Here is a 17,414-nt window from a genome sequence, read left to right as displayed (position 1 = left end):
GTTGAGAAAGTTTCGAAGTGCGAGTAATGCAAAGAGACGAATATGATCCCAAGGATAAGAAGGTTGATGATGGCGTACATGAATTTGGTTTCAGGATGTTGCAGAAATCGAACTTCAGCGATGAAATGTGTTATTTAAGTTATAAGAAGTTTGGAAGCGAAGAGATGTGATAAGATGATGTTAATAATGAGATTAATTTGAAAAGGATGAGTTTTGGAGCAGAATTTCCGTAAGCAAATCGCAGGAAGATTGCTGAATCGTTATGAAATTTCAAAAATTCATAACTGGAGTTCTGGACATCCGATTTGAGTTCCGTTTGAAGCGTCGGAAAGCTAACGAGATGAAATTTGTTATAAAAATGGTTGCAGCAGCTGTAACATATTTAATTGTGTCAGGATGATGTTAGAAAGAGGTGAAGTTACGACTACACTTGTCCTTAGAACTAGACTTGTTCATTGGTACCGCACGAGACTTCAGCGTCAGAGTTGAACGGATTGAGAGGATAATGAGAAGGCTTGTTGTGAAGCAATTTTAGGAATAGGTGTTCCAATTGAGGAGTTCTGGAGATATCCTATAGAGTGTAGCAGCATGGCGTCGGTGTTGCATTTTTGGATAACAATTAGAAAATTCATGTCTTGAGCTCTTAGTGTCGGATTAATGTACCGTTTGAACCCACGAAGAGGAGAGATTATGTTCTACATTGTGGAAGAGTTATAAATACCATAGAGTGGTCCTATGAGGAGATATTATGATGTCGGTTAAAGAAGCATGAACAAGTGTTGAATAGGGATGCCTATTACCGCGATTGTTTGAAACGAAGTCGAGTAGAATATGTCGTTGATGAATAAGATGATAAAGATGATTTAAGTATCGATGGATTTGAGTGATGAGTAAATCAGTAGAAAAAGTGAAATGGACTTTGGAACCATTTGTGGTATATTGTGATGCGTCGTTGATGGGTTTGGATGGTGTGTTGATGTAAAACCAGTAAGTAGTAACTTATGCGTCGGGACGATTGAAAACGCATGAAAGGAATTATCTGACTCATGATTTAGAATTGGCAGCCATGGTTTTGTTTTGATGTTGCAGTGACATTATTTGTATGGTTCGAGGTTACCTCTAAAAATGTCGATGCTGATGGTGAAAGAGTTTGATTTAATTGAACAATTCAGAGAAATGGTGTTCTTGACGAGATTAGAGAAAGTCAGAAAGCTGATGTTGAGTTGATCGATAAGTCGAATTTGAATTACCAAGGTAAAGACGGTGAATTCAGAATTGACGAGGATGGTGTAATGAGGTCTAGAAGTTGCGTTTGTGTTCCAGATGTTACCAAGTTGAGAAAGAATATTCTAGAAGAAGGACACCATAGAGAATTTTAAGACTATGACAATGTTAATGAGTTTGGGTGCAAACTCGGAAAAGACACTATTATGTAGTAACAACGGTTTATGCTTAAATATGATTGTCGGCTATCTATTGACAAATTGAGGACTTGATCACCCTTAATCTCTTGTTGATAATAGGCGGAATCATATAGATGGTATAAGATTGCTTGTTACCTTAATGGTATAAGATGTGATGAATGCTGAGATGTGAGAATAACCACTCACCATATTGTAGGAACTTATGAGGAAGTGAATATGAAAAAGTGCAAAGTATTGGCGGTGACTTAAGACGGGTAATTGTAGTCGCACAGCGAAAGTATGATGTAGAGTGGTGTGATGAGTGTTACTCGTGACCAGTGAGGAATTAATATGTCGGAATCCTACATAGAGAATATGTGTTTATCTATATGTTGGGTTTAGAATCTCGTGGACGTAAAGATGTCGTGCCAAAGGATTCAGACCCTTTTGAATAATTGCCGAGACGATGAATATGTTGTTATGGTTGTATGTAGTTAATGAGTATGTGTTCGGAGAAGTTAAGACAACGAGTTGATACTATGTAATGCCATAATAATTTTGTACTGTTGTAAGGTGTTATGTAAATTTATGAATATAATGAGGAATTATACTCTGCGAAGGACGAAGTTAATTTGATTCTTAGTGGAGAATGGGACTCAATTGAGCTATCTTGTAAGCAATGATATATTGAGGATAATGAGCTATGTAATTATAACTACTGATGTGTGTTTGTTCCGATAGTGGGAATGTTTTTAATAGATGAAGTAACTCGGGAATTTGCTCTGAGTAAGTGTAAGTATTACTTTATCGCTCAATTGGAAGAGTGTGCCTAAGGTTGGTACGTGGGTAAATGGAATCCATTACTACAGTGTTGATCAGTTGTGATCATACCATGGATTGTGTAATTGTATTATTCAATTGTTGAGCGTATTGTATGGATCGCACCTCGAAGTTTCATTGTTGTTAACCGTTGGAGTTATAGCGAGTGGTACACCTGGGGATGGTCAAATGCAACGTAAGAACTGAGATTGAATGCATGAGATATGCTTGTGTTGGTTATGTCAGATGAATTTTGAGACTCGACTAAGAAGGTGTTAACGGAGAATGGGAGAGTCAAATGAAGTACTCTTATCTGGGACTTTTCACTTGAAGTATGTTTTCGAGGACGAAAACTCTTTTAGTATGGGAGAGTTGTAACACCCCATAATTTCAGTTTATTAATTTAATTTGGATTTAAATTAAATAATTGGAATTTTAGTATTTTTATTTGGAATTATTTAGAAAATGATGAAATATTGGCATTGGGCCTAGAGTGGTGGTTAGCAGTAAGGGGGTGTTAACTAAGCAAGCCCATTATAATATTTTATTTTATTTTTCATAAAATAAAGGAATTGGGAAAAGAGGAAGTGGAAGCACTAGTGACAGAGTCTGAGGAAAAGAAGAACACGTGAAAGAGAGAAGAGTCAAAGGGGAAGAAGACCTTCGAAGATTCGACTCTGAGGTAAGGGGGGATTCTTCGGGTTAGTATTCCTTATGTGATTGTAGGTAGTATGATTGATTAGGATTGTGGTCTAGTTCAATCGTATGTGTCGGGTTTGGGAATTTTGTTAGGTTTTGATGAATTTGTATGAATTACATGATTCTGTTAATACTCATGATATATGCTGTTAATACTTGGATAAAACTTGTCTGAAATGTGTGATTATGTGAAAATTGATGGTATTTGTGTGCTATGTTCGTATGTACCTGAAATTGGGGAAATGGGATAGGGTAAATGCTGTCAAAATGGTGAATTTGGCTGTGCAGGTACGTAGGAACCGGTTCCCATGTGGGACAACCCGGTTCCCCATAGTAAAAATAAGAAACGAGGTTTGGGAAGCTGCCAGGAACCGGTTCCCATGTAGGGACAACCCGGGTTCTGCAGCATTTTTTCTAAAAATGTTTTATCTTTAAAAACCCATAACTTTTGATCCGAGTATCCGATTTATGTGCCGTTTTGGGCGTTGCGAAGCTAATGAGATGCTTTAATTGATAAAGTGATGAAATGGGCAGTGGCCGACTTTATTTTAATTCGATTTGATTGTTGATGAATTGGAATATAGTATATGTATATGTGCTTATTTATATATGATTATTGATACATGTTTTGTATTGGTGATGGGATTATGATATTCATTGGGTGATGTTGGTTTATAACATGTCGTAAATGAATACATGTTTTGTGATTATGTTGTTGGGTTGTTTTAACAATTTATTATATGGTGTGTAATGATGATAGATGTAACGATGTATGATGATGGTGATGATTGATGATTGTGAACATTAATATGATGTGTATGTTATTGTGATGATGTGGTGTATGTATGTGAATGATTTAATTATGCCTATACATGTACATACTTGTTGTGACTTTATTGGTAAGAGGTGATAAGCGATGTTAAGCATCGGAATGATGATGAGGTATGATGATGTAAGTATGTGTCATGTGTGCATTATTCATAAATCATTTGCATTGGAAGGCTAATTCCCATTGTGCGGAGATTAGCGGGAAGTCATCGTGTGCCCATGTGGGGTGTGAGCGATGAGGCAGTAGTCGTGTGCCCATGTGGGGTGTGAGCGACTAGAGGGCAGTATCAAAGAGATAAGTCCTGTGAATGTGATTCACGAATTTTGGTACCACATGCATAGTGTCAGTTGAATCATATGCATTGGTTATAACATGATTGGATGAGATCCAGTGTTATGCCTTGGTGTGTTTACATGATTGATGTATTAAGGTGATGTTGTTAATATAACTTGATCATTGATGAAATTGATGAGTTGTGGGCCGATGGCCAATATTGTTGAATTGATGCTTGCTTGTTGTAATAATTCCGATTATATGTATGATTGAGTGGATGATAATTACTATGAGATTTTATTGCTTATGACTGCATAATGCTTATTAATTCGAATGAAACTCACCCTTACTTTGATGATTTCAGATTAAGGATGTAGCGGCTTCTTGATTGGGTACGGATAGCTCGTAGGCTAGTCCATAGTTCGTGTCGAGTCATGCTCTGATTGTAACACTGGGGAACGCTAGTTTAGAGACGAATTACTCTGTTGGCTTTGTTGTTTTATAATTGTATTATAGTAACTTGCATGGATGATTAATATGCAATGTTATGAGTTATAATCCGCTGTGTTGAACATGAATTTTGTTTATATTAAATGGTTCCTCATGTGGCATGACAAATGACTATGGTATTTTATGTTAAAGAAATTGTGACATCCTTGTATTTCATGTTTACTCTGATTATTATTATTATTATTATATTTTCCGCGGGGGTTTAGAAGGGTGTTACAGCTTGCCCCAGCGTGTATGATCTCTTGAGATAGAACTTTGATAATGCTTGAATCATGGAGATTTGCGATGGTCTGCCCCAGTGTAGATCATGGAATGGATGCCCCAGATTGAAAGGAACTCTTCCACCTAATGGATGCTTCAGGTATTTGCTCAGTGGATGACCAACCTTTGCCTTTGTAAGACTACTCGATGGAATTTCAATGTTGAACTTTCCTTGGTATCAAGTACTTACTTTCAAGTTAGAGACAATTCTGTTTTGAAAACGATAATGAGAATGCAATGCGCACGTTAATCTCACAAGAAAAGCTTTATTTGTCAAAATGTTGTACTGATACTAACACAAGTGACAAGCAACGTTGGGAGTCAGTTTGACATGATTTCACAGTTTGTATGCTTTCGGAATGAACCCTGCTTCAATTAGGACTTTTTAGGGTTGTAACGTGGTCGGGTTCACGGTTTAAGAAACAAAGGATAAAGGCTCAAGTTCTACTTAACCCACCCCTTCTTCGTGATGTTCTCCAGTCCTACGTTCAGCTAGTTTGACACGAGTGTTCACCTTTTAGGAAGGATTGTGATGGATGAGGATCCTTTATGGCTTTGATGGAGGTGGCATTCACCTTTGGTGATTTTGTTGATGGTCACAACAACTTGTCCCTTTGGAGGAATTTTCTTTTGCTTTGTCTTTTGCCTTCCCTAATTTTTGCTTGGACAGAAGTTTCTTTTGAATTTGGTTTCTGTTGTCCAGCGGGGTATGCCCTAATTTTTGCCTAAGTCATTTGCTTCAAAGCTTTTCCTTTTTTCTTTTTGACTTAGCGGGCTATTGTTTCTTTTCTTTTTTTTTGATTATTCATGACTTTCTTTTCATTCTTTTTTTTTTGTCTCGTTCGGGAACAAGTTGTATGACATTTGTGATTGACTTGATGAAAAGGTAGCGACTGCCTTGTTCTTGGTGAGTGAGAGGCATCCATTGTGGATTGTACTCTTCTGCTTTTGTTGTGAGAGATGGAATATGATTGATCCTCTGATGGAATACCTGAAAGTTGAGCACTCGGTCGCACTGACTGAAGACTACCCTGCCCCTGGTTAAGATGAAGGGTTTCATTGTATTTTTTTTTTTTGAAAAGAAACTACTACTCCTTAGGCTCAAAGGGGTTTACGAAGGTTTCACTCCCTTATAACTCCGGTGTTTAGGAATTAAAACAATGCCTGTACATCGTCAGCAGGATCTTTGTTCCAAAAGCATACAGTTAGTAGTTCATGTATTTTTGATTTTTCATCATTCTCCTTTTTTAGTTGCTTAAGACAAATGAGTGAAGTATCAATGAACATAATGACAAAGATGAAATGACTTGAGAAAAACATGTATATTGCATTATTTTTATTTATTCAAAGAGAATGAGTTTCTTACAATGAGAAGTACTTGATAACAACAAAAGTAATACAATTGAAAATACTAGAGAAATCTATACAATGGCAAGTTTGGCCTTATTTTGATGCAAATGAAATGTTCTCTGACAAACACAAAGTCTTTAGGCTCCAATGGTGGAAGGTGCCCCCATGAAGAGGCATGGGTTTCTCTGATAGAAGCTTGATCTTATTCGCAATTCCCCATGATTCTTTGTATGTTGGCGCTTGTCAGATATCGATATCGAGGAATCACCTTGTCTGATCTGATGGAGAGGAATAGTGGTAAGAGTCTTGGTCACCATGGATGCACATGCATGAATGCAAAAATGTCAATGAAGATGCAAATGCAACATAAATCAGGATCAAGGATCAAGGCCTCTTGTGATAATAACTTCTCATGGTCGATAAGATATGGTCGAATCCTCTAGATTCAGAGGTTCGACGTTGCTTTCCTGATAAATAGGCGGTGCATAAGTCAAAGATGGTCGAACCCTCCAGATTCAGAGGTTCGACGTGGATTCTGATAGATAACTGATGTAAAACTTCTGTATAAGTCAAAGATGGTCGAATCCTCCAGATTCAGAGGTTCGACGTTGATTCAGGATAGATAACCTTTGCATAAGTCACATAAGGTCGAACCCTCCAGATTCAGAGGTTCGACGTTGATTATGATAGATAGTCTGAATGGGCATAGGGTGGGATGGAGGCATGTTTTCCTACAAAAAAAAATTTCCCAACCCCTCTCACAAGTAGGATCTAGTATAAGGTAGGTTAATAGGTCTCCAGCGTTAACAGTTCTCCTGAGACACCATCATTGTTGCAAATACATGCCAACAATGGTATCCCATTTGAACCTCAACTGGTCGTGGGTCTCATGATCGCAATCAACAGAACCTGACATTCTGTTGGCGTCATGACTATCCACTCTATCCTAGGTAGCCTAAGTAACACTCTGGCCTGGGTATTGGGCCTTTTACCTCAAATCAGTAACATCCCATCCCAACAGAATAGCATAATAATAATCATAGTATATGAAAATAAAATGCGATACATAAAGAAATAAAGCAATAAAGAAATAAAGCAATAAAGCAATAAATAAACACCCAAAGAAAAGAAAACAAACAAAAGCTAGGATCGACTAAGCTAGGTCCCCAGCAGAGTCACCAGCTGTCGCACGCTCGCGAAATGATGAACAGAGTCGCCACCAATATATTTATCCCAAAGTGGGAAAGGAATATCAGAAAACCTAAGATGAATAAGAACGAGGTCTTTCGACCAGAGATAGGGTACGGGAGTCGGTTACGCAAGGGGAAGGTGCTAGCACCCCTCACGCCCATCGTACTCGATGGTATCCACCTATGTTTGTTGCTATCTAAAGGGTGTATAAATCTAAAGCTTAATTACTAAGGGAATGCATGAAAATGAAAGAAAAGAAACACGGGGAAAATAAGGTTTATAAATAGTTGTGCTCGCTTAGGCCCCGCGACCCAATGCCTACGTATCCTTTTCAGGAATCAGAGCGCCGTAGTTCGGCTCTTTAGCTTTTGTTTGTTTTTGTGTTTTTTAGTGGACGAAGTTACATTCGCACTCCGCTGCTCGACCTCTGGAGTCTTAAGTTGGGAATGGAGCGGAAATAACGTGTCCGATTAGGAGAAAGAATGCCCTGAAGGCAAGAGAAAGAATGCCTCGGAGGCAAGAGAGAGAAGAGAGAAACTTGGTTTGTGTCTTTTAGATGTAATTCCATGATGAACAAAACCCAATACAAGGCTTCGCACCACTTCATTACTTTGATTTAGGTCTGAGCCTTTATTAAGTGTTTTAAGTGTTTTTGGTTGAGTGTTTTTTAAGGGAATTTACTTTGTGATTCGAATCACATAAAATGTATAATGATCGAGAAGCAGATTAGGGAATGAATCCCACTCACTTCTATCCCATTATGTAATGTTCGAGAAACAGATTAGGGAATGAATCCCACTCATTTCTATCCCATTAGTTAATGTTCGAGAAACAGATTAGGGAATGAATCCCACTCATTTCCCTCCCATTAAGTAGTGACCGAGAAACAGATTAGGGAATGAATCCCACTCATTTCTATGCCACTAAGTGATTGAGAAACAGATTAGGGAATGAATCCCACTCATTTCTCTATCACTTTCTTAATGTGATTCGCATCTCCATTTGTTAATGTTTTAATGTTGCAAAGAAAAAGGAAAGGAAAACTAGCCTAAAATGAATAACTAGCTTAAGTGTCATGAAGGGAACTTCTAAGTCCTAATGTTGTCATGGTTTCTACCTAAAGTTAGGAATTAAAGAGACATGAAAATGAAGTCACAATTAGAAGTCATAAGTAAGATACATGAGCAAAATTGAGAATGGTATAATGGTACCAAATTATACACAAGCATGAAGCAACAAGCCAAAAAATATAGTACAAAAGTGGCCTAAGAATATTTTATATTGATTTTAATGAGAGGAATTGAATTACAAATTAAGCAAAAAGAATTAAAAGAATGAATTAGCCTAAACTAATATTTTTTATGATTATTCTCTATGTCAAAATTGTGTATTAAAGGTCTAAAATGATGGTAGAAAATTAGTATTTTTAGTACCTAAAAGAAATAGGAAAAAAAACTAATTAAAACCTAAATCTAACATGAACAGGGGGTGCAAAATGAGTTTAAGGTGTAGATAGCAAATTGGGGCGCAGGGCCCAAAAGCATGAGACCAGGAGCTGTTTTTGTTGCAATTTTTGTAGTGAAAGAAAACGGTACACGGGCCAGTGGGGGTGTGACTTAGCAGTTTCGTGGCCCAGTTGTGATGATCCAACAGACTTATCATGTGCAGATTTTGTTATCTTAGGTTTTTAACAAAATGATTTAATCTCTATTTACCAAATCTGATTAACGTTAATCACGCATTTTAAACCTCTAAAACTCAATTAATCAATTAATTAATACTACTAATAAAAAAGAAGAAAGGGGATAATTAGGGTTTAGAAGCGTCGTTCCCTATTCAATTTCTCAGACTCTCATTCTCGCCTCTCTCTTCTCTCCAACGGCGACGGCGCGACGGAGAATCCTTCTTCTCCGCCGTGATTCAAAACACCACCGTTCGGCCACCACTAACACAACACTCGTTGCCTCGCCCTCTCAATCAAACGAAATTGTCCATACTACTCAACCTTCAAAGCCTTAACTTTGACTCACAAAAACCCTACCTAGTTCAAAATCGAGCTTAAATTGAGATAGAACCTGGATTCGCAGAAGACAATTGGAGATCAAGAAGACCGGAGAAGCTTCCAATCGGAGTTGACGCACAACCGGAGTTGATGCGAGGTGAATGCGGAAGAATGGCTAAATTCTTCAGGTAATCTTGATTCTTTCCAACTTGTGTTTCTTCTTTAGCTCTTCATTCTTCTTCTTCCCGGATTTCTGATTTTTTGTGTGGATGAGATGTTGTTGTGTGTGTTCGTTGTTGTTGAATAGAGTGTGAGTGAGGCTTTGGTGGTGAAGAAGGTGAAGGTCGAAGGAGGCTATGCTTCACCTCTTTCAGAGCTTGATCAATGCTCTGAAGAGGACGGTTCAAGAAGCTTTGAGTGGGTTTGGTTAAGGAGGAGATGGGAAAATTCAGAGAGAGTGGAAAGAGGAGGAAGACGAAGATTATGAAATGGTGAAGAAAATGGTCGAGAAGAGAAGTTAAGAAGTGAAGGTGGAAAATGGTGGAGGATTAGTGAAAATGGTGGAGTGGGAAGTGAAGAAGATGAAAAATGGTGAAGACATTCTGATTTATAGCAGTGAGTTTTTCTCTGATTTTCTGTTAACTGTTTCAGTTAAATTCTGTTATAGGATTTGTTAGGGACTGTAACTGATTTTGGAAGTTAGTTAGGGTTGGTTAGAGACTGTTAGGGAATCAGTTACACCTGTCTTTCTGTTATGGCAGTTAGGAGGTTAGGAAGTTGTACTAGGTTGTTAGAAGGTTGTGAGAAGTTAGGATATTTCTGTTAGTTGGTTATATGCTGGTTATGAAGGTTTTGGATTATTTGATTTTCTGTTGGACTTATATGGGTTGTCTTTTGCCGTATGCATTGTTTCTGTTCTGTTTGATTGCGTAATATTCTGGCCTCTGCAATATGAATCACGAACCCACACGCTTGATGATGAATGGGCTATACCGATACACATATTAAATCCTGATATATATTCTGCGTGATATCACAAGATGGGAACCGACGTGAATCTTTGGTTGTCAATGAACCTGATTAATTTGTATGATATTTAACTGACGAACTGAATGACATAATGCCTATTTTTTTTTGAATCGTTTTCTTCTGGTGTTGATGAAAGTTTGAAACCGGATAATTGAATATGGACGAAGTATGCTGAATATATTTTCGTGTGTGTTGCAGGGCCGATTACATGTGCAGCTCTTAAATTGATTCTGTGTGAACTGATTGGATGAAGATTCAGTGCATTTGATTTGCACGTAACTTGCCCGGTTCAGTTCTGAACATGTAGGATCTTTGGTTTTTTTTCTCTGACTGTTTTTATGAGCCAACTGTTATCACTTGCAGGGCCATATGCTTGATGTTAATGGTATTTACCACTATTGCGCATGAATACGTAGGTCCGCTAATGTATGCATTTATAAATTTAGTGTTATTTGGTTGGTATTGAATAGACTGTTTTGTATATTAATGATGCAGGTTATGGTAGAATTGGGGCAGATTTGGTATGTTATATGTGCAATAGGTTGGTGAAGAAGGAAAGTATGTATAGCACATAGCAACTGGTGTATAACACACTTATTCCACACTTGGATAACAATGGTTACATGATACAGGTGGTGGGGGTCTCAAAGATGAAAAGAAATTGAAGATAGATTTAGGACAATTATTTTTGTATTAAAAGGTGTAATGCACTTGAATGTATTTTGATGTAAATGATGTTGTGGGTAATTTTCTTTGGATTAGCTTGAATGTGTCATAGGGTTTGAATAGCATAAGTTTAGGAAGGATTTTGAAGAATAAATACTTGGAGTTTATTGCTGAATTTTTATGTAATTGTCTTTTGGATATGAACTCGGCATGTTTCCAAATGGATGCCTTTGACATTTGAAATGATTCTCCTTTTTTTTTCTTTTCAATGTGCAATCTTGAATGAATAAAACCCAATTGGAATGATGATCAAAGATACAGGTCAACGTGACTTTAGTCAAAAGTCAAAGTTGTGAATAACTTCCAAAGGTCTTCTCTTGCCAAAACGTAGCAATAACCAAAAGGTGCTTAATTTCTTTCTATTCAAACAAATGCCATAAGGATCTCAATCTCACAAGACTCGTCGTACGCTAACATCTTTGTCCAAGCTGATTTGCCAAGTATTACACCATAACATATAATTCAAGAAGTACACTAAATAATTATGTCCAACTTCATAGGGAAGATTCTCTTGGTTATCAGATGAATATGGAAATAAACCATGATCAAGCATTTAATCTATTACCACTGATTTAATGAACCAATATTATTATTGATGAATGAATGCATGATGCGTGGGCTGACCTAATAGATGAGATTATGAGATGTATAAGCCAGTTAGAAATAAAATTAGATGGGCAAATTTTGGGGTGCAACAAATATGACTCGAGCTTCAGAAAGTTTCTATCTAGAAGTATTGGCAGAAGTCATCTTGCTTATATGATATATGGTGTTTCTGGAAATAAAAGGTTTGGTTTTGGCTATGAGGGTGATACCTCACATAAATTTGAACCTGTTGATGATTTGAAAATCACATACAAGCCATTGTATGATCAGTTCAAATATGGCCACTCACATGATATCAAGCTCACATCACATGCACAGAGCTTTAACACGACACACACCAAGAAGCATGTGACACAACCTAAAAGATATCATGCTGCCAAACCCAAAGAATATCATGTTGTTCCTCCTGTTACTTATCATGCTAAACCCAAGTTCAATTAGAATTTGAGGAAAACTAACAAGAAAGGACCCAAGAAATTGTGGGTACCTAAGGAGGAGATAATTTATGTTGCAGATATCCTTAGCAGCAAAGAAGGCAAAGCACAAAATGTCATGGTACCTGGACTCTGGGTGCTCGCGACACATGATGGGAAGAAGGTCTATGTTCCAAGACCTGGTGCTTAAGTCTGGTGGAGAAGTCAAGTTTGGAGGAGATCAGAAGGGCAAGATTATTGGCTCTGTAACCATAAGTATTGGTAACTCTCCTTCCATAACTAATGTACTTCTTGTAGAAGGATTAGCGCATAACTTATTGTCCATAAGTCAATTAAGTGACAATGGTTATGACATAATCTTCAATCAAAAGTCTTGCAAGGCTGTAAGTCAGAAGGATGGCTCAATCCTATTTACAGGCAAGAGAAAGAACATTTATAAGATTGATCTTTCTGATCTTGAGAAGCAGAAGGTGACTTGTCTTATGTCTGTTTCTAAAGAGCAATGGGTCTGGCACAGAAGATTAGGACATGCTAGTTTGAGAAAGATTTCTCAGATTAACAAACTAAATCTGGTCAGAGGACTCCCAAATCTGAAATACAAATCAGATGCTCTTTGTGAAGCATGTCAGAAGGGCAAGTTCTCCAGACCTGCATTCAAATCTAAGAATGTTGTCTCTTCCTCAAGGTCGTTAGAACTTCTGCACATTGATCTGTTTGGACCAGTCAAAACAGCATATGTGAGAGGGAAGAAATATGGATTAGTCATCATAGATGATTATAGCCGCTGGACATGGGTAAAGTTCTTAAAACACAAGGATGAGTCTCATTCAGTGTTCTTTGAATTCTGCACTCAGATCCAATCTGAGAAGGAGTGCAAAATCATAAAGGTCAGAAGTGATCATGGTGGCGAATTTGAGAACAGATACTTTGAGGATTTCTTCAAAGAAAATGGTATTGCCCATGATTTCTCTTGCCCTAGAACTCCACAGCAAAATGGAGTTGTAGAGCGAAAGAATAGGACTTTGCAAGAAATGGCCAGAACCATGATCAATGAGACCAATATGGCTAAGCACTTCTGGGCAGAAGCAATAAACACTGCATGTTATATTCAGAATAGAATCTCTATAAGACCTATTCTAAATAAGACTCCTTATGAATTGTGGAAGAACAGAAAGCCCAACATTTCATATTTTCATCCTTTTGGATGTGTGTGTTTTATTCTGAATACTAAAGATCATCTTGGTAAGTTTGATTCTAAGGCACAAAAATGTTTTCTTCTTGGATATTCTGAACGCTCTAAAGGCTACAGAGTATACAATACTGAAACATTGGTTGTAGAAGAATCAATCAATATCAGATTTGATGATAAGCTTGGTCTTGAAAAGCCAAAGCAGTTTGAGAATTTTGCAGATATAGATATTGACATATCAGAAGTTGTAGAACCAAGAAGCAAAGCTCCAGAAGCTGAAAGTCTCAGAAGCAAAGAATCAGAAGATCAAGTTGCTGCATCTTTAGAGAATCTCAGAATTTCTGAAGAACCAACAGTCAGAAGATCTTCTAGACTCACCTCAGCTCATTCAGAAGATTTGATCCTTGGAAAGAAAGACGATCCTATCAGAACAAGGGCATTCCTTAAGAACAATGCAGAATGTCAATTAGGTCTTGTTTCTTTGATCGAGCTAACTTCTGTTGATCAAGCTCTAGAAGATCCAGACTGGATAATTGCCATGCAAGAAGAACTAAATCAGTTTACAAGGAATGATGTATGGGATTTGGTTCCTAGACTAAAAGGATTCAACATCATTGGTACAAAGTGGGTGTTCAGAAACAAGCTTAGTGAGAAGGGAGAAGTGGTAAGAAACAAAGCCAGACTGGTGGCTCAGGGATATAGTCAGCAAGAAGGGATTGACTATACAGAAACCTTTGCACCAGTGGCCAGGTTAGAATCTATCCGCTTATTAATTTCTTTTGCCACTCAGCATAACATCACTCTGTATCAGATGGATGTTAAGAGTGCCTTCTTAAATGGTTATATAGATGAGGAAGTCTATGTCCACCAACCTCCTGATTTTGAAGACTCCAAGTCTCTAGAACATGTTTTCAAACTAAAGAAATCATTGTATGGACTGAAGTAAGCTCCTAGAGCTTGGTATGAAAGATTAAGTTCTTTCCTTCTGGACAATGGTTTCACTAGAGGACAAGTGGACACGACTCTTTTCTGTAAAACGTCTAAGAAGGAAATTTTAATTTATCAAATTTATGTTGATGATATTATCTTTGGAACATCTAATGCTTCACTTGGAAAGGAGTTTGCTAAGTCTATGCAGGCTGAATTTGAAATGAGTATGATGGGTGAACTCAAGTATTTTCTTGGGATTCAAATCAACCAAACTTCTGGAACTTATGTTCATCAAACGAAGTATGTGAAAGAACTTCTGAAGAAGTTTAATCTTTCTGAAAGCAAAGAAGCCAAAACTCCTATGCATCCAACGTGTGTTCTAGGTAAGGATGAGGTAAGTAAGAAGGTAGATCAGAAGTTGTACAGAGGTATGATTGGATCTCTTCTATATTTAACTGCTTCTAGACCTGACATTCTATTTAGTGTTTGTTTGTGTGCTAGATTCCAATCAGATCCTAGAGAATCTCACTTAACTGCTGTTAAGAGAATTCTGAGGTATCTGAAAGGTACTACTGATGTTGGTTTAGTCTACAGAAGATCTAAAGAATACAACTTAGTAGGATTCTGTGATGCTGACTATGCTGGAGATAGAATTGAAAGGAAGAGTACTTCTGGAAGTTGTCAATTTCTTGGAAGTCATTTGATCTCCTGGTACAGCAAGAAGCAAGCTACCATAGCCCTCTCAACAACAGAAGCAGAATATGTCGCTGCTGCTGGTTGTAGCACACAAATGCTCTGGATGAAGAGTCAGCTAGAAGATTATCAGATATATGAGAGTAACATTCCTATTTTCTGTCGTAATACTTCTGCTATATGTTTATCTAAGAATTCTATCTTGCATTCTAAAGCTACACATATTGAGATTAAACATCATTTTATGAGGGACTATGTTCATAAGGGTGTTCTCTCTTTGAACTTTGTGGATACAGACCATCAATGGGCTGATATCTTTACAAAACCCCTTGCTGAAGATAGGTTTAAGTTCATTCTGAAAAATATCAGTATGGATTCATGCCCAGAATGAGAAGATGAGAATATCTCATGTATGGGTATCTTCTGAAATGCGTTAGGATTTTATGTTTATAAGAAGTTCTGATAATGATCAATTAGAAGTTCTGATTCTGTTATTACTAACGTTTCATTATCTAAGTTGATTCATAAGCTCTTTTAAAGCAAAACAGCTGTCACCAATCTTTCCAGAAAATGAACACGTGTTCACTATTTTTGGACAAGCATGCGTGCAGTTGAGGAGACGCCGCCCTAGGTAACTGTGCAAATCAGTTCATTTTGTCACTTTATCTCTCCTAACGTCATTTCTCATTAAATGCATATTAATGTCATGTTTTTTCTGTAATCATTTTTTTTCTTTTATTCAAACCGTTTAAATAACCCGCTTCATTTTCATTTCATCTTTTTCGCTCTCTCTCTATTCTTGTGTCTCTCTCTCTTTGCATTTCTCTCTCAAACCCTAGCTTTGATTTGTAACCAAGCAAATCATCATGCATTCTTCATCAAGTTCCTCTAGCCCAGCAGAAAGACTCACTTCCACTCAAATACTTCTGAGAAAGCATGGGTATGCTCCATTGAAGACATGCATGATACCCACTAACGATTTGGAAGTTCTGTGTGAGTCCACTCTGGACTTCGAAAACCTAAGAGCAAATGGTTTCCATACTGATGCAAGGATCTTAGTACAAGGATGGTCAAACTATCTTGATAGATTGGTTGGACCAATTTATCCTAACCTGGTGAAGGACTTCTGGGTTCATGCAACGGTTACTCCAACTGCAATCATCTCCTTCGTGTTAGGGCATGAAGTTGTAGTTACTGAAAAACTGATCAGGAAGTTATACAACCTGGATGATGAAGAAGGTTGCACCGGTCCTCTTACTGGAAGAGTTAACTGGTTTCAGGTTGAACAACAAATCTCATTGGCTACCGGTATTGAATCTCATAAAACTGGTACATTGAGGGCGTTTTATCAGGTGTGGGCTGAAATTATTCCGGGTTCTCTTCATCACAGAAAGAAGTTATTCTCCTCCTCCGCCTACATCAGTCCTGATCACAAATACACTCTCTTCTGCATTGGAAGAAGATTGGAACTCAACATTTCTCACATTCTGTTTGAGAATCTGAAGACGTCTATTGTAGAGTCTAGAGATGAAGAATGTGCGAAGTGTCCTCACATTCCAAGAAATATTATTCCCTATGCCAGAATGATCTCTGATATTCTGATAGAAAGTAATTTGTTGGATTCTATAAGGACCACTGGAGCGTCCCAATTCCTTGGAGTTGTTCAAGGTCCTGTCTTCAATGGTGTTGATCTGTTCAGACTTGATCTCATCAGGGAGGTAACTTCTGTTGGTACAAGCTTCCCAGACATTCTGTCAAGAAGAGTTCCTGTTGAAGGCTTTGCTACTATGTTTCATTTAGAACTTCACAAGGCAGTCAAGCATTACTTGGAAGCTTCTATTAGGACTCAATCTGCCGTTGATCCTGCGTGGATTCGTGGTAGAGTTCTTCCTTCTCTTGCTGATCTTCAGAAGAAGGATCAGAAGAAGCAAGAAGCAAGGCTGAAGAGGAAGGCTGCAGAAGAAGCGGCTAGAGAAGCTAAGAGGCAGAAGGTCACTTATGATCCTCTCAAAGTAGATTCGTTCCAAGCAATACGTTCTAGTAACTTCTCCAGGCAGGTATATCAACCACCTCCTTCTGAACCACAAAACAACTTCACCATACCAAATCCACCTCCACCATCTCTGTCTACACCTGTCTTAAACCATACACCACTAAATATCCATCCCCCAACTCTTTCTGATATGCCATACTCATCAACCCCCATTATAAATATGCCATCCTCATCAACTCCCATCACAGATATTCCTTCCTCCTCAATCATTCCCACAGATATCCCATCTTCTTCAACCACTGCACCTCCACCTTCTCTATCCCATCCCATAGCTACCAGAAAATCCAACCCATACTGCCTTCTCTACCCTGACTACAAATTCACTTTCAACCCACCTGAACCTGAACCCCATATCTACCTGGAGATGTTCAGAAACGAAGTGATCAGTAGGATGGATCTTTTGAAGGATGCTTTCTT

General features: G+C 37.9%; 1 protein-coding gene across 1 annotated transcript in view; it reads right to left on the bottom strand.

Moving 5' to 3' along the window:
* The window catches only part of LOC131658876 (uncharacterized), a 54,502-nt gene extending 37,295 nt beyond the window's left edge, over window positions 1–17,207 (bottom strand). The window contains exon 1 of the mRNA XM_058928128.1: window positions 17,015–17,207. Within this exon, the coding sequence (XP_058784111.1) occupies window positions 17,015–17,207 (193 nt within the window). The remainder of the gene's footprint in view (window positions 1–17,014) is intronic.
* Window positions 17,208–17,414: the final 207 nt, after the last annotated feature.

Source organism: Vicia villosa, linkage group LG1 (genome assembly GCF_029867415.1).
Source record: "Vicia villosa cultivar HV-30 ecotype Madison, WI linkage group LG1, Vvil1.0, whole genome shotgun sequence".
NCBI lineage: Eukaryota > Viridiplantae > Streptophyta > Magnoliopsida > Fabales > Fabaceae > Vicia > Vicia villosa.
The sequence above is the reverse complement of the archived record's forward strand: the minus strand, read 5'-3'. Positions and strand labels throughout refer to the sequence as shown.